The sequence below is a fragment of the Caretta caretta genome, chromosome 9, assembly GCF_965140235.1.
Source record: "Caretta caretta isolate rCarCar2 chromosome 9, rCarCar1.hap1, whole genome shotgun sequence".
NCBI lineage: Eukaryota > Metazoa > Chordata > Testudines > Cheloniidae > Caretta > Caretta caretta.
Genome location: NC_134214.1, coordinates 89770431 through 89788812, shown reverse-complemented (window position 1 = coordinate 89788812; position 18382 = coordinate 89770431). Strand labels below are relative to the sequence as shown.

Sequence of the window (18382 nt, the reverse complement as noted above, 5' to 3'; positions counted from 1 at the left end):
CCCGAAGCCCTCGGGACCCTGGGTTTAGATTTCATCTAAGACACATCTCATCTTACCCATTTAAGCTTCCCCTCCCCGTAAAATATCAAATAAAAAAAATCCACATTATTTGGATATGGCAGGAGGAGTGCCATTGTCAACACAATGGCCCTGAATCCTAAATGTTGGGTTCTTCCATAATCACTCCTTTCTGATTGCCGCTCCAGGAAGTAAATCAGATGAATCTATAGTGGAGCCTAATGAATCCTGGTTAAGACACTGTAAGCATTTGGAACATGCCAGTCTCAGAACTCACAAATTACTTTGATTCGTATGGTCACACACAAATTCACATAATGTGGCAAAGTCCAAACCCCGCAGGAGCTTTGGCGAATTGGTATATTTTTCTGCCAAATCAATGTTTTCATAAAAAATGTATTTTTGGGGGGTGCTATGAAATTATTTGTGAATTCAGGTCAAACGTGGCCAAGATTATTTTTTTTTGAAAAGTCAAAATGTTTCATTTTAAAACATTCAGTTCCAAACTTGAAATTTGGCCAATTAAAAAATAACAAACAAACCCAAAACAGCCAAATTGAAACAATAATAAATTACCCAAAATGTTTTGATGGAGTTGAAACAAACTATTTTTGATTTGATGAAAAAAATTGGAAAAAAAAAAAGAATACATTTTGTTTTGGTTCTAATCTAAATGGATCTTTTTTTTTTTTTTTGATTCAGTCTCAAACCCCAAAAAATCCATTATTCGCTCAGCTCCGAAATAGGTGCAAAAATCTTGTAATAAAAGCTTAGATCTCCAGTCTCCCAGCCCGGAGTTCTATGCCCAGATCTGCTGCAGACTCTCTCTATCATCTGCGGCAACTCAGCGTGGCCAATGTTTGCAAAGTGCCTTCTAATGTTAGGGGCTCGATTTGAGGCACCTTGGGAGATTGATTTTTAGAGGCCCTAAGCACCCACAACTCCATTTTAGATCCATGGGGCCTGCAGGAGCTCAGCACTTCTGAAAATCACCCCCCCAAGTTTGTCTTAAGTTGGGGGATCCAAAGCTAGAAACACCTAAAACCAGAGACCACAGCTGAAAATTTTGGCTTTATAGGGACATTGTCAACTTACACATTACAATTCTGTCTGAAAAACATTCCTTGACTATTTTTATGTGTGCCTAAGATTACAGTAGCTGGAAGAGACTAGAGACAAAACTGTTCTCTCTTTTCACTGCTGACTTTGTGCATTTGACAGCACTTTGAATAGAGTCAGTTTCACCATTTCCTGCACCTCTCTCCCACTTTATAATCAGTTTGTGCTGTTTTTTGTTTTCTGCTGTTTCATACAGCACCGGGGAGAGAACACACACATTTAAAAAAACAGGTAAAGTCACAACATGTGGCAGGGGATATGGGCGTCAGGTATAGTACCTGAAATGATTTTTAAGCTTAAAAAACCCAACTGAATAGTTTACAAGTTGACCATATCCCTTAAGCCTCAGTTTCTCCATTTTGTAAAGTGGGGATAATACTTGCCATCCTCATTGCGAAGGATTTACATTTATGTAGCACATTGAGATCATCAGATAAAAGGTACCATAGGGGAGTAGCTTGGTAATTAACCTTTTGAACACACTGAAAGACTAGATTTCAGAGTAGCAGCCATGTTAGTCTGTATTCGCAAAAAGAAAAGGAGGACTTGTGGCACCTTAGAGACTAACAAATTTATTTGAGCATAAGCTTTCGTGAGTGAGCTGTAGCTCACGAAAGCTTATGCTCCGATAAATTTGTTAGTGTCTAAGGTGCCACAAGTACTCCTTTTCTTTTTGAAAGACTAGACTGTCTTATGGCAGCATTACGTGATCCAACTTCCATTATAATACGGTAGGGTTGCTACCTGAAGTAATAATGCAATATCTATTTCTATAATAGCTATAATTAACCAATCCTATATATAGCTCCTACCATATCCTGTAGGAGTCCCTAACCTCTTTAAACAAGAGCAAAGCAATGTATCCCATATTTGCTCTTGGCATGGATGCTGAATGCTATTTTTAGTTTACTCACTTTCCACAGTTGTATAGGTCACAGCAGAAGCAGGTGTTGGTTTTTATTTTAGGTGTGCAAGGTCCCCGACGCTGTGGATTACAGATCCCCTGCGTGAACACAAAGAGAAGGGGGATACAAGGAAGCCAGGAAAAGACGAGCAATGGCCTTCGGTCCTGTTTCTCTGAGGCTTGGTCTATGCACAGATTTTGTACCAGTATAACTATGTTGGCTGAGGGGGTGACTTTTTACTGATATAGTTCTTACTGGTACAACCCCTAGGCCAAGACCATGACATGGTGGCGAATGCTGGATGGTTACTGGATACACGTGCGTGTGTCCATCCAATCTTGGTTATTGCCAGGCTTACTCTGGAGATGTCACCTCTCTGGGGCCAGCGAGATTCGATCTTCTCCCTGTCACTGCTCCAGCACTGCCCACTGCCCATCCTGCACCCCAGACAAGTGCTGGGGGGACATTGCAGTTGGGGAGGGGGAGCCAGAGAAGAAAAATGGATTTTGCTGGCAGGCTGATTGTTTTTATTCAGCAGCTCCTGAAAGCGGCTCAGCTATTTGGAAGGAAAGTCCCAGGGGATGCAGAGCAGCGCGCAATACACTTGATTTATCACACAGGTTTCACCCACTCCATGTGATTGTAGATGTTCCCCCCTTTTTAGGGAACACATTTCTCTGTCAGAAGGTGTCCCAGTTTGGGATGGGGAGCTGCTTATCTTACAGCTGGGCAGAGCTGTCCTTCACTTTCCCCTCGTCAGTGTTCGCCATGGAAATGCTGGCACAGTTGCTTCTGCCTCAGATGTTGACCCTGCTGAGGGCCGAAAAGGCTACACAAATGGACACGTGTGTCCTTCACCTCCTCTCTGCTGGTCTCCTCTGTCAGGCTGGCAGTCCCACAAAGGACTCCAGGCTCGCTCGCTCTGGTTCCCAACCCTAGTTCCAGCATGCCCCACTCCTAAATGCCCTCTCTAGTCCCCGCTGTGTTCCAGCGTACCCTTCTCCACCGCTGTGCTCCCCGACAATCACTGGTGCCTCACACTCCTCCCTCTCCAAGACCTCAATGCTGAGCCCTTCCCAAAGTCCTGCTCTCCTGTGCATGCAGGGAACGAATGAATCCATCCTGGGGGGGCTCTGTCCCTGACTGGTCTGCAGGGCATACACCTCCACGCCACTGCCAGCCCTGTTAGAAAGCGATGCCACCAAAACCGCTCTCACCTCGGGTGGAGTCGTACTTTTGGAATAATACTGACATCGGCCTGCGTACAGGGGCCTAAGATCCTGCAGAAGAAAACAAGCAGTTTAGCATATCATTCAAAGCCAAGCCAAGGTTCAAATCTAGCACACTGCCACATAATCTGAGCAGGGAGGACAGGTCAGGCTGGGCGGGATTTTCAAAAGAGCACCGTGCCCCCACAGGCAAAGGAGTGAAGGGGCCAGCTTTGCAGAAGCTCTTAGCACCCAGCAGCTCCCGTGGAAAACTGTTTGAAAATCTGGCCACGGAGGCGGGTATGTCTTCACTGCAGAGTCAACCCAAGTGAGCAGCACGCAGGCCTAGGTTAGCCTAGCCCAGGTGTGAGCAGCCACGCTGTAAAGCCATACCTGAGTTCCTGTGTCCTCACTCGGGGCTGCACTCAGCCCTGTGCATCATGTGACATCAAACTGACACCCACATGGATCATCGGCAGGGTTAGAACCTTTAAATCCCACCGCACGCACCACTGCCTCTTGAGCTAAGGGAGTCAACGACAGCAGTAGTAGGTTCTTCTTCGAGTGATTGCTCGTATCGCACCAATTAGGTGCGTGTGCCGTGTGCATGGTCACCAGAAAGTTTTCCCCCTAGCAGCTCCCGTTGGGTCGGCTGTGGAGCTACCTGGAGTGGCTCAATATACAACCCTGCCGACCCGGCGCCTCCTCAGGTCCTTCTTACTGCCAGTGACGGTCATTGGAACTGTGGTGACTTGCTTAGCAAGCTCTCCTCGTTTTCCCTAGCTTTCAGTTAGTTTAGTTCAGTTATGCCAAGCTCGTTATGTTTAGTTTTAGTGTTTTCGGTTGTTACAGCAGATAGCTGTTGGGAGTGGGGGGGTCTTCCCCTTCACCCAGACCGCGTTCCCCATGGTGACTTGGGGTATGCCTAAGTCCCAAGGGTTCAAACCCTGCAAGTCCTGCAACAAGCCCATGCCAACAGGTGACTCCCATGACGCTTGCTTGAAGTGTCTGGGGGAAGCATACCAAGCGGACAAGTACGGGATTTGTAAAGCGTTTTGCCCCGGAACAAAAAAGGAGCGAGACTTTCGCCTCAAGCAGCTCCTTATGGGGGCAGCACTTAGACCGCAACCTACATCGGCGTGGCAAGACTCGGCACCGAGCTCATCAGTGCACAGCGCCCCGGTGGCTGGGCTAGAAGCGGCACCGTGGGAGGACTCTGGGAGAGACCCTCGGCATCACCGCTTCCCAGTGCCAAAACCGGTGGGATCGACCCGGCACCGGTCCCATTCCCTGACGCAGAAGCGGCACTGGAAGCAGGTGGGGAGTGGATCTCCGACTCTGAGACCCACCTCTTTGGAACGAGCTAATGGGGACTGCCAGGGGACTGTCGAGCCCGGTGCCGTTGGACTCCCCGAGCTAGGTCATTGAGGAGGTGGAACTGCCATCCACTCCGGGCACGTTAGATGCCACGAGGGACCTCATTACCATGACGGCACCACGGTCCTTCGAGCCAAACCTTCGTGGCAACGTCTAGAGGCCAACCAGCGATGCTTCGTCCCTCAGCACAGCCGGTGGAATGATGGCACCGCTTTGAGTCCCGGCAATCGCGGCACTGGTCACGCTCGTAGCACCGGTCCAGGTTATGCCAGCGCTCCCGATCATGACGCTGATGCTCACACTGATCCCGGCACTGGTCAGTGTCCCCGCACAGACCCCGAATCTCAGTACCGCTCCCCAGCCTCGCGGCACCGCTCCCCAGTCTCACAGCACCGCTCTCCAGTCCAGCTCTGCTCAGCACTGCCCTGGCCATCATGGTCCTGGTCTCTGTCTTCAGACTTGGAGACACAGTCTAGATACTCAGAGCAGGGCCGGCACTGGTCAGGGCATGGAAGGCACCCTGACATGGGGCCAGCACCATGGCCTGCACAGTGGCCATTCTGGACCCCATGGGCACACCAGGCTCAGGGCACCCACTCCAAGGGTTCCTGTTTGGCGGCCTCTGAACCGCTGGTACTGGAGGCATCAGCCAGTCACTCCACCCGTAGGGGTGCCAAGGAGATACCGGTTGTACTACCTCCCCTGGAACCAACCCCAATTTCTGAGCCTGATCCAGGTGTGGTTGGCCCCGACAGAGAGGAGGGACAGGAGGCCTCTGGAGACCAAGAGGGTCAGGAGGACCCTGTTCCCCCATTAGCCTCCTCCTCATCCTCCCTGGACGAGGTGGTTGCAGGCACCTCTGTCTCTGGACCGCCTCCCATAGACAGCCGTGCCCACCAGGATCCCCTTCGCAGGGTGGCGCGAAATATAGGCCTGCAGGCCGAGGAGATGGTGGAGTCGGAGGACCCGATGGTCAACCTCCTGGCCCAGGAAGGCCCGTCGAGGGTGGCTCTACCCCTCATCAAGACTATACAGGTCAATGCTAAGACCATTTGGCAGACCCCAGTCTCCATCCCTCCCACTGCGGAGGGTGTGGAGAGGAAGTATTTCGTCCCATCTAAGGGGTACAAGTACCTCTTCACACACCCGCAGCCTGGCTCATTGGTGGTGGCTGCAGTAAATGAAAAGGAGAGGCAGGAGCAACAAGCCCCAGTGCCTAAGTCCAAGGGCACCAAGCACCTAGACTTATATGGGCACAAAGTGTATTCCTCGTGTGGGTTACAACTCAGGATTCCCAGCCAGCAGGCAATTCTGAGAAGATACAGCTTCAGCTCCTGGAACTTGATGCTCAAGTTTAAGGAGCAAGTGCCAACAGAGTCCAGGGAGCAGTTTGGAGTGATAGTGGAGGAGGGCAAGGCGGTGACGCAGGCCTCACCAGACGCTGCAGACTCAGCGGAGCGCACCTCGTCCTCACCATGAGATCTATCTCATGCCTGCAGGCATCGGGCCTTCCGCCCGAGGTTCAACAGACCATGCAGGATCTGCCTTTTGATGGAGCGGGCCTGTTCGTGGAGCAGACTGACTCTAGGCTGCATAGCCTAAAAGACTCCAGGGCTACCATGAAACCCTTGGGTAGGCACACGCTGGCAACCCAACACAAACATTTCAAGCCTCAGCAGCAGCAGTGCTCCTATCCTCTTCAGCCGAGGCGGACTTTTCTGGGAGATGGGACAGGAATGGCAGACACAAGCCTTCCCGCCCCCAGCCCGGGCAGGGGCAGGGCCCGACTAAACCATCGTCAGGTTTAAAGCAGGCCTTTTGAAGGTTCACCTGAGAACAGTGCATCAGCCACAATTCCGGATCCTTCCCCGTCTTTCTTGAATCATCTGTCCCACTTCTACCGTGCCTGGTCCCAAATAACTTTGGACCGCTGGGTTCTCTGTACGGTAGAAGTGAGATATTCTCTCCAATTCTGCTCCTACCTCCCCACCACCCCCCTTCCCCGTCCCTCTTCAGAGACCCCTCTCACAAGCAACTCCTTATCCAGGAGGTGCAGGGGCTCCTCGCTATGGGAGCGGTGGAGGAGATTCCTCAGGAGCTCAGGGGCAAGGGCTTCTATTCTCAATACTTCCTAATCCCCAAGGCCAAGGGGGGTCTGAGACCCATTCTAGATCTGCAAGGACTCAACAAGTTCCTGGTAAAGTTGAAGTTCCCCATGGTCTCCCTGGGTACAATTATCCCTTCTCTGGATCTGGGAGACTGGTACGCTGCCCTCGACATGAAAGATGCGTACTTTCACATAACCATTCGGCCTGCACACAGATGATTCCTATGGTTCCTGATTGACCACAAACATCATTCATTTACGGTCCTTCCATTCGACCTTTCTGCAGCCCCCTACATGTTCACCAAGTGCATGTTGGTTGTGGCCACTTTCCTCCGTTGGAGGTAGGTGCAGGTATACCCCTACCTCGATGACTGGCTGCTCAGAGGCCACACCAGGGGGCAGGTGGAGTCTCAGGTCAAATTGGTCAGACCCACATTCGAGAGACTGGGTCTCTTCCTCAACTTGAACAAGTCAACCTTGTCACCGACCCAAAGAACAGAATTCTTCGGGGTGCTGTTGGACTTGGTTCAGGCCAGAGCACTTTTGCCAGAGTCCCAATTCCAAGCCATGACGGACATCATTCAAGGCCTCAGGCAATACCCCACCACTGCAGCAAGGGGATGCCTGAGTCTCCTTGTCCACATGGCAGCCTGCACTTACGTGACCCAGCATGCCAGACTGAGGCTCAGGCCACTCCAGGTATGTCTCACTTCAACTTATCACCTGGGACACAACAGCCTGAATTCAGTGGTCATGGTGCCGGGGCAGGTGCTCGAGTCCCTTCATTGGTGGCTCGACACTTGGTCAGTATGCGAAGGAGTCCCCTTCAACAGCCCTCAGCCCTCCTTGTCCCTGGTAATGGATGCGACGGCTGTGGGATTGGAGGCGCATCTGGGAGACTGCCAAACACAGGGCCTGTGGTCACAGGACGAGCTGTCCCTCCATGTCAACATCAAGGAGCTGAGGGCAGTGTGACTAACATGTCAGACCTTTCAAGCCCAACTACAAGGCCCTTGTGTAGCAGTTCTGATAGACAACACCATTGCCATGTTTTACATCAACAAGTAGGGTAAAGCCCGTTCCTCTCCCTTATGTCGGGAAGCCTCTAGCTGTGGGAGTTCTGCGTAGCCCACTCCATTCACCTAGAAGAATCCTTTCTACCAGAAGTTCAGAACGCACTGGCAGACCACCTCAGCAGGTCCTTCTGCAATCACAAGTGGTCCATCCGGCCAGATGTCATACACTCCATCTTCCAAAGGTGGGGGTTTCCCCAGGTCGATCTGTTCGCCACCTGGAGCAACAGAAAGTGCCCAATGTTCTGCTCCTTCTAGAGACACAGCCCAGGATCAATTACGGATGCACTCCTGCTACCCTGGGGAGGCCGCCTGCTCTACGTCTTTCCCCCGTTCCTTCTCGTGTACAAGGTCCTACTCAAGGTCTGCAGGGATGAGGCAGAGATAATTCTGGTGGCACCAGCGTGGCCTCGACAACATTGGTATACCACACTCCTGGAACTGTCAGTGGACGCCCCGGTCACATTGCCTCTCCACCCCAACCTGATCACTCAGGACCTTGGTCGTTTTCATCACACCGACCTGCAGTCTCTCCACCTCACAGCTTCGAAGCTTCATGGCTGAACTCCGTGGAGCTTCTGTGCTCAGAACAAGCAAGGGAGGTCTACTCGGTAGCAGGAAGCCCTCCACTAGAGCCATGTATCTGGGAAAGTGGAAAAGATTTACTTGTTGGTGCGACCAGCGTCGTACACCCCTCTCCAGACACCTGTACCTCTCATCTTAGAGTACCTTCTGCACCTGAAACAGCAAGGTCTGGCAGCGTCCTCCATAAGGGTTCACCTCGCTGCTATCTCGGCCTTCCACACAAGAGCGTCTGGATGCTCCATCTTCGCCAACCCTATGGATGGTCGGTTCCTTGAGGGTCTGGAACAGCTACATCCTCAGATCAGGCAGCCTGTCCCCGCATGGGACCTTAACCTGGTCCTCTCCAAGCTAATGAGGCCTCCATTCGAACCGCTGGCAACTTGCTCTCTTCTCTATCTGTCGTGGAAGGTAGCCTTTCTGGTCGCCATTACATCTGCAAGCAGTATGTCTAAGTTAAAGGCCCTTACCTCAGACCCACCTTATACGGTTTTCCACAGGGATAAGGTGCAACTCAGACCTCTTTACAGGCCTTTCTTCTGAAGGTTGTGTCACACTTCCACACTAGTCAGGACATTTTCCTGCCTGTTTTTCAACCTAAGCCTCATGCCAGGGCAGCAACTTGGTCCTCGGTGCATACATTCACCTCTCATTACGCCATCATCCAGCATGCCAGAGATGATGCAGCTTTCGGCAGAGCGGTGCTCCAATCAGTGATTCCATAACTCCGACCCTGCCGCCTAGGTAAGGCTTGGGAGTCACTTAACTGGAACTGATATGAGCAATCACTCGAAGAAGGAAGAATGGTTACTCACCTTCTTGTAACTGTTGTTCTTTGAGACGTATTGCTCATATCCATTCCAAACCCACCCGCCTTCCCCTCTGTCGGAGTAACCGGCAAGAAGGAACTGAGGAGGCGCTAGGTCGGCAGGGTCATATATCGAGTGCCATCAAGGCACCACTCCAGGGGGCTCCACAGCCAACCTGACAGGTGCTTCTAGGGGAAAAACTTTCCGACGACACCTAATTGGAATGGACATGAGCAACACGTCTCGAAGAACAACAGTTACGAGAAGGTGAGTAACCGTTTTTTATCATCCTCTATGTGGGTGTCCCTAGGACTTCTGGGGGCATGTCCCATGGTTCTTTATGCTGCAATAAGCTGAGCTGTTCTATGATTCTTTTCATGTGAATTGTGGGAGAACTCGTCTCTCGTTCCGGGCCCAGAGAGGGAACCGTGGAAAGGCACTGGAGGACTATCAGCATAGTAGTGGTTTATCCTGCATCCTCATTGCAAAGCAGGTGGGTTACCAGTCTGAGTGAAAGGCTCACTCCAACTCAGCCTAGATGCCAGGATGAGCCAGCTAGCTAGCCTGGGCCGAAAGCACCGCTGCACTAGGGAGAGGGATTTTTGTATATGGACGGAGGGGGGGAGGGACTAGGAGCAACTCTCAACTAAGAGCCCAGGCAAGAGCAGGGAAGACATCTCTTTATTTAGGGAGCTGTTGGAAGCTGGGCTCTCTGAAAGATCTGGCCCAATGCTTATAACAGTGTGTTGGGGTAGGGGAATGGCAGCAGAAAGAACTTGACGTACTCAGAGGTACATTAACACTTGAAAAAGGTGATTTTCTTGGACAGGTACAAGGGGAAGCAAAGCCAAAACCAGGTTCATTAATCAAGATACAGAAACCAGAGCCTGGCACTCTTGTTGTTCCAACTGATCTGCTCTCGCCATCGCATACAAACATTGGGGGGGTTGGCAAAGACGAATCTCAGACTTACATCATTGTGCAGCAGGTAAAATCAGCTACTGTAATCCTTAAACAGCAGTGCTGAGATCAGATCCAGAGCACCCCACATGGCCAGGATCAGCCAGAAATTAAAAACAGCTTGATATTTTTACCTAAGCTAATACTTTATGTTGCACAGAAACATGGAAGTCAGAGATGGAAAAGAAACCTACTCATCAGAGCCAGACAGACAAGCAGAGAAATGTCATTTCTATTGTTGAGGGTTGGACTGCTTTGTTGTGGTTTGAGGCATTCTAGGGGTTCACTCTCTAAAATATGGCCCAGGAATAACTAAGGTTGTATGGCCTTAATAACCTAATTATACGCCAATATAGCTAATGCATCTAAGATCTCAGCTGGTGCACTGTGCCCACTGCCTACCGTACAGACCAATATTGTCGTATTGTTTCCTTATGCTCCCCCATTTGTCTGTATCCATTTGTTGTCTCTTGTCTTATACTTAGATTGTAAACTCCTTGGAGCAGGAACAGTGAAATCACCAGCATCTATTTGATGGTATGTGTTACACAAAGTTCCAGGTCACTAAACTCTTCCCACTATATCTCACTGCTACCCATCCAGCTGCTACACCAGAACAGTAACACATACAGAGAGCCTTTCACACTGATGTACTTTATCAGCTGAACCTATCACTTCATCCCCCACTGAAATGTAACTACTGCTCAAGTTAGGTGGCTGTTGAACTCTGCAGAGAAAATGAAGATCACACATTGGACAGTAACTGAAGAGGAATATTGTATCTGAGACCATGGCTACAGAAACACAGTACAGAGAAGACAGAAAAGCTTTGCTGAGTTGTCTTTTAGAAGGTATTTTCCTTTCATTTCAGACATGGGATTGATCCACTACGGTGTGGAATGCGGAGAGTGTAGGTATAGCAGCATGCATGTTCCTTTGGAAATACTTACTATGTGTCTGGCAGCAAAGACACCATCAACTATGGCACAGCAGAACGCAGCAATGACTCCAAAACTGATGAAGACAATGGATGCAACTAGCTGTGGAAGGAAAACAAAGCAAAAGTATCATCTGCTTCTACAAAACATTTACTACTTCACACTTACATAAGGAGATTTATAAACCTATCTATCCCAATCAATAAACGTCCAGATGATCAAAGGTCCAAACACTGCCCTAGGCTGCACACATGCAGTTCTCACTGAAATCAATCAATCGGATGCACATCAAAAGGCAAGAGTTTGTCGCTAAAGAAAGTTTTTGTGAATGCATCGCAACCCATGTGGCAACCCTACAGCAAAACAGCACTTGATTCTCTGCTGGAGAAGTGTATTGGGGATTTTCTGTTGTAACATAAGGGTAATCAAGACTTACAAGTGCTACACTAAGCGTTGTAGCAATTGATTTGCTCAACAAGTCAAATGTGTTGCTATTTTAAAATTTGCTGTCACACAGTAACACGTATTCCAGTTGTTAAATTAACAGAAATACTTGGGCTGTTTCCAAAGAGTTTGTTATTGACTGAACATGCTTGTCAGCAAATGACAGATTTTTCACTCTTCTTGGTTTCTAAATCAAGGTCATCATTTGCTGAGATTATATAATTTTTATGGGAATCCCTACAATGGGCTAGATATTCAAGAAAGGATGCTTCCTATATAAAACCCTGGAACCAGAACACACGTGACTAGCCTAGGCCGTCCGTACTACAAGACCATGTCACGTCTCTCTTTGACCCATCTGTATATGGTCTAACAGAGCTTGACACTGGAAGTTCTCTGCATGCAGGGTTCTGTTTGTCTTCAGTGGCTATTCCGGGCATGGAGGATTTGCAAGAATGGACCTTTATGCTGTAAAGTCATCAGGGAAGGGACCATGTGCCTGATTCTCCTCGCAAACCAGCTCTACACCCGTGTGACACCACTGCCTTCAGCAGAGTTCTCATTTAGGTCCGATCCTGCCACCAAATCCACAGAAAGACCCTTATCACCATGGCGACTCCCTCTGAAGTCAGCAGAGCTCTACGCAGGCACAAGTCTGCCTGCAAGGATCCAATTGTAAGATCAGTGCCTAGCTCCTGACTGCAAGTATAAGACAAGAGCGAGGCCCATTGAGAAATGACAAATTGTTTTACTGCCTGGTATTCAGTAGAGCTGAGTGAAGGATTAACGACAGGATTCCAGGCCACCCAGCTTTAGACTTTGCTACACCACAAGCCAGACTCATTGAAAGATTCACTGAGAGTTGCCAACCTTTTGAGCAAGCTCAGAGCTGATTTCTGGGCAAGTGCCAAATCCCAAGCCAAATTCTTGGTTTCCCTTGATTTTGAGCTGAAACTCGACCCTTGCAAATGAATTTCGCTTTAATTTTCCAGTTCCATTTGGAGCCCAACTATCACAGTTAAAGTCAGGAGGTCTGGATCCACACGAGCTGGATCTCCATGAAGCTAGACCATGATGTTTTGCAAGGCTCCAACTTTCAGGAACAAGAAAACAGGGAGACGTGCAGTCAGTGCGAGTTCCTCTCTAGACAGGATCTGGCCAACTGTGTATTGCACCCTGCCCACACGGGGACAAAGCCCTGAGGCCAGAGGGTTGATACTTCATCCCAGTGGCCATCCAGGTTGGATGGCAGAACCATAGCACCGTATGTCCCCACGACAACGTGTCCATGTCTCAGGAGGTTGATTCACTGAGCTGCATCATCAAGTACTCTAGGATTGAACATCTCCCTCCGCTTGAGAGGAAAGGGCTCAGGTTATCCAGCCCTCCCCTCCAACTTGCTGTGGGGAGGAGTTTCTTGCCTCCCTCTTCTGGCAGCTGTTCTTTCGCCCACTCTCTTTCTTCCTCGACTGGGGGGAGGGCTAATCTCACTTGTGGGATTTCTCCCCCACATTCAACATCAGGCAAATAGTCCCATCTCCAATGTGGAGAAGAACTGCACAGTGACAGATGCAGCTGTCTACACACACACAGTGGGAGAGCTGGCTAGCTACCAGCCCAATCCCAGCAAGGGCTGCGGTGCCTCCAGGCTGGCCCCTTGGTCCCTTGAAGGCAGTGACTTGGCTGCAGCAGCTGAGCATGAGACTTCTAAATTATATTATGTAACAACGACGAACCCAAAAAGCCAGGAAATTCACTGTTGACAATGATCTGCTGGGGGGGAAAATAATGGGTTTGTGCCCTTTTTTCGCACTTCTTCCCAATGTCTAAATAAAAGACCTTGTTCTGCCTGTCTTCTACATGAGAAACTCAGGGCTCCTCTACCGTGTTTCTCCTGGAAGTCTCCATGGACAACTGGAGAATGGGTAGAATGAGGACATTACTAGTGACAGTGAAAGCAGAGCCAAGGAGAAAGGATATTCAGTCAGGCTGTGGGTTTTTTTTCCTTTTTGCTACCACCTGTTTCACTCAGACACCTGACAGACTTTTAGGAGAAAAACTCTCTTGGCTAACAAGTCATCCCCCCTCTACACTTTCAATTAGGGGCTGAGGAGCACATTCCAGCTCTCTGGTCCTCCATGGAAGCCTGCAGCCCTAAAGAGGGTGGTCAAGATGGGCTAATCTGCATATTGCGAAGGGTTTATTTATTAAATAGCAGAATTAAAAATGTTTAAAATACAACAAAGAAATGGGGCACGGGGGGGGGGGAAGGGCCAGACACCCAACCTACCCTGCTTTAAAGATTATCTTTAAGGGTATGTCTGTCTTCTCTGGGGAAAAAAAAAAGAAAGAAAAGAAAAAAGCAAGGTGTATTCTTAACTCACATTAGCGAACTCAGGTTAAAAGAGCAGCAGACACAGCAGCTAAGCCATGATCAGCTCAAGTTCAACCCCACGCTCTCCTACAGGCTTTAGCCAGTGCTGCGAGCCCAAGTTAAAAGCCAAGTTGCTGTGTTATTCTTACTGCTATTTTAACCATGTTAGCTAACCTGAATTAAGAACACTCCTCCCCCTCTTCCCAGCGAAGACATGCCCTAAGGAAGGGCTGGCCTTCTGTTGAAGGGGCTAAGAATGAATGCCATGCCTGCTCTTCCTAATGAACTGTCTTGGTTGGATATTGCGGCCCGAACGTGCCTGCCAAAGTGCCTATAGAAAACAACTGTTTGATCATCCCCTTGCCAAAATCCACTTGACTTGGCTACTCAGCATGGGGAGGGGAGAGAGCGCCTTGCTATAATATGAATCCCTCCAAGCCTTTTCTGCCCTCCTTTCCACTTGGTTTCACTTTCCTGCATTCCAGGAGAATGAGGCTTCCCTTTGGAAAGGTTGCTGGTGTATTCCACACACTTCTCTGCCACAGGCTTGAAATACTGCGATTTTCTTTCTCTCTAAATTATCCTTGTCTCTTCAGAAGCCAGTTCAGTGTGTGTCGAGAGATGGGGAGGCGGGGAGGCACGTCTATATGTGAAGGACTAAAAGCTGTTTGTTTTGTCAAGGTTTTGTTTTCACCCTTAAGAAAAGGCAGCCCTGTAGCCGGATTTATGGGCTACTTCAGAAGACACTGCTTGGAGGGAACTGGCATATTTCCCCTGCAGAACAGAGAAATGCTCTAACGGTTGTTTCCTATGCTTTTTCCATTCTCTGATGTTGAGGAAATCGGTCGCTCGTTTACTGGCAGGAATGGAAAGTTGCTGTTGCCCATGTGAATGGGCTGCTTTGGTAGAAGGTAGAATAGGGGTAGCATGGCATTGCCAACACTTGCAAATTTACTGCAAGTTTTTTGGTATTGGGTGTTTGTCTTGAAGTCCCAGCTCCTGGAGTCATGTGACTACTTAAGACTCTCAAAATGTAAGTTTCTAACCTGCCTCGTTATGGAGAGCAACTTAAAAATGTGAACCCCGGTCCTCAAAAACTAGAAGCCCCAAAACAACCCCAAATTATTATCTTTAAAATCTCATGATTTTTAAGCCAGCCTCACTATTTTCAGCCAGAAATCCCTCCCCTGTGAGAGAAAAAGTCGTTTTACAGAGCTGGGATCATATATCCACCTCATTACTGACTTGATCATATCCAGTTTGCTGCTAGGGAGGAACTGAGGAGGTTAGCAGGAAGTTTAAGGAAGTTCTGAGATCAGGTTACTGCCTGCCAAAGTTACCTGGAAAAGGCTGGCGTATTTCTTTATCTGAAACACTTCCTGCTGTGTCTGTCACAGCTCCACAAAACCAGCTTAGCCACTGAGGTGCCTCTCAGGGAGAGCAGAAAAATGCTAAGGGCCCGACAGGAAAGTGCTCATGCAAGAGAGACAGCACCGGAGGGGGGTTTCTTTAGCCTTCTGTGATCAAGAGACAAATCAGCATCAGCCCCAGAGGTCTCCTTCCCATGTGAGGCAGGGATCAGCACAGAAAGCAGGAAAATCCAGGTTGGGGACTGGACGTATTTGAGCCTGTCAGAGTGAATGAGGACAAAGAACCCAGAATATGCCCTGTCTTGACCAAGCCACAGAATAGCACTTGTCAGTGAGGGTATTCACGAGGATCCAGTTACTTTAAATAACTTAAAAAGAAGAGGGCAAAGGCAACTGGTTGCTGGGAGCAAGCAAGACAATCAGACAATCTCCTCTTTTGCCAGTCTAGTGATGCAAGTACACAAATGTTCCGCTAAGCAGGCTGCATTATCAAAGTGATGATGGGAAGCTGGACAAATAAATATACACATTCACATGGAGGATGTTCACAAGTAGGGAGTGGCACATAGCCCATTTGCTTGCAGGGACACAAGTTCTCCAGAACTTGACTGGGGAAATTGACTGGGATAGCTATAGTGGAGTAATTACTGCAGAATAAAGTCACTTTTATTCCAGAATAGATTGTCTACACAGGGGAGTTGTACTAGCATAACTATAGCAGAATAATTATTCCGCTATAGCTATGCCGGTCAATTTCGCAGTGTAGATAAACCCTTAGAAAAACCTTGCAGGTTGGCCAAATGTGCAATTGAGGCAGCTTAATGCAAGCCTGAAATCTCCGTAAGAGGAACATTAGCAAGGCTTGGAGCTGCTACTGGCTTAGGCTATTAACTCACATTGAGATGACTCAAGCAGATCTGAAAGGAAAGTGGTCCAGAAGGCAGGAGAAAAGGAGAGTAATGGGGAGCAGAGGCAACATGGGATGGAAAAGACAAGAAGGAGAGGGAAAAAGGAAGAGGAGGAGAATGAGAGAATAAAAAGGGAGTGAGGGGAAGAAGTGGAGGGAGAGGAGAAGAGAGGCTGGGGCTGTAAGAGGGAATGACACCGAGACAACATACGGTTACATTTCTTCTACAGGGAGTGCGTCAGAGAGACGCTCTCCCCAGGAAATGCTCTCCACACTTTCCCCATGAAAGCCAGAAGGTGGATTCTCTCACAGTGGATCTCAGGATGAACCATGGCCAGGTCCTCAGTGACAGGCCCCAAAGTGCCAAGCAAGACATCGCACTGTGCAAACACTACATTGGTGTGTTTAGCAATCTGCACTGGCTGCCCAGCTGGAGTCTGAGATGTAGCTGGTGGCCTACACAAAGCCATGTGTAGCTGCAGGTTGACGTTAGCAATTATCTAGGACAGCAGATTTAGGGCAGTGGAAGGGAGAGAAGGAAGATGGCACCTGCACAATTAGGTCAGTCAATTGTTTATTTTCTCCCTTCTTTAAAAGAACTTTCTAAATAGAGCATAATGCCTGAGACTTTCTCTTGTCCCATAGCTAATAAACATGTCTGTTGGCAGCGTGCTAGCAGCATACTGTAGTGTTAATCTGAATAAGCCACCGTGATTACTGAAGGGTTCCTTCTGCAAATATGTACTGAGTGTCTCTCTGACTCCCAGTGGAACTACAGCGAGTAATAGATGTTTACAGGATCAGGTCCTAAGTTAGTAAACCGTTGTATTTTATTAGCCTCTCATGTAAACATTACAGAGTTTCATCTCTTCTGGTAGGAGTTCCACGGCCACTGCACAATCATAGTTAAAATAGGTACCCTGATCCAATTACAAGTTTTTATCTGGCAAGCGTAACTGACTACAGTTCCTGTGCATACAGACACAGGAAGGTATCTTCATGGCAATTTAATTTCTATTCTGATACTGGAGAAGCTACCCAGGATATGACTATAGAAGCACCATTAGCAGTTCTACAATGAAGGTTGTGCTGAGTTCTAGTCTATGCAGGGAAGAAAGCCCTTCTATTTGCTGTGACAAATATGTACTCTACACTATAATATGTAGGAGCAAGGGGAAGAGAGGCAATGGGTCAAATGCTTTTCCTCATTGTTGAACAATTCTGCCGGAGGCTTTTACCAAGCTAATGCACCGCAGCAGGTCATGGAGAAAACAGTATTTTTAAACCCTCACCCAGGCCCTAAACAATTCAGTGAATATTATGTTAACATGCAACATACGAAGCATCCTTGTAAAACCAGGGATGTCTGACAGGAATAAAGGGCCAGGAGTGGACACACTCAAAACACAGACAGGAACTGTGTTCCAAGCACTAGCTGCTGCCACAGCAAAGTTGCATTCACCAGCCAACCTAAGGTCATGGTGTGGTCCTTGCTGGGGTCACAGATACCTTTTTGGACAGGCCCCAAGGGCGATGTCCTGATCAGGTAACAAACCAGGCCTAGTTTACAGGTGAACATGAGATCGACCTCGCTACACTGCTTAGGGTACTGAAAAATGTTACACCTATATTGCCATAGTTAGGTCAAACTAACCCCCAGCGTAGATGCAGCCAGGTCGATGGAAGGATTCTTTTCTTCCGTCAACATAGCTGCCGTGAGTCGGAGAGATGGATTAACTACATCGACGGGAAAAACCCCGTCCATCGATGTAGGAAGCGTCGAGGCTGCTGCTGTAGCATAGACGTGCCCTGATAGGCTGCTCAGGGCTTCGAAAAAATGCAACAAAGCCAACTTCAAGTCACTCTCTTATTTTATAGGCAGCTCCATAAAGAATGCAGGGCAGGCGTAATCTGAGAATGCAGGGCAGGCGTGGTTACTCAGCCAGCGCCTGAATATCCTAGTGCTGCAGCACCATGAGCCAGCTGCAAGCAGCAGACAACCCTGCTGGGGGAATGACCACATCACAAGGGAACCTGTTGCTGTTGCAACAAACGTGGATTGCAATAAACATGGGTTGGGCTAAGTGAAACAAACACCTTCATACCACATCAGACACACAGGGTCGGGTTCTCTGCTACAAGCTAGCTCTGCAACATTTGTTATGCACCTACTGCGGCAGGACATCTTGTT

At 48.7% G+C, this 18382-nt stretch overlaps 1 protein-coding gene across 6 annotated transcripts in view; it reads right to left on the bottom strand.

The window, feature by feature from the left end:
• TMEM255A (transmembrane protein 255A) overlaps nucleotides 1-18382 on the bottom strand; it is a 58259-nt gene that overhangs the window by 14844 nt on the left and 25033 nt on the right. For all 6 annotated transcript variants that reach the window (XR_012670009.1, XR_012670010.1, XR_012670011.1 and 3 more), the window contains 3 exons: nucleotides 11109-11198; nucleotides 3260-3322; nucleotides 2052-2140 (listed from right to left, as the gene is read on the bottom strand). Coding sequence is in view for 3 of the 6 variants with exons in the window: in XM_048865439.2 (XP_048721396.1) it covers nucleotides 2052-2140; nucleotides 3260-3322; nucleotides 11109-11198 (242 nt within the window). In the remaining 3 variants the exon portion in view is untranslated. The remainder of the gene's footprint in view (nucleotides 1-2051; nucleotides 2141-3259; nucleotides 3323-11108; nucleotides 11199-18382) is intronic.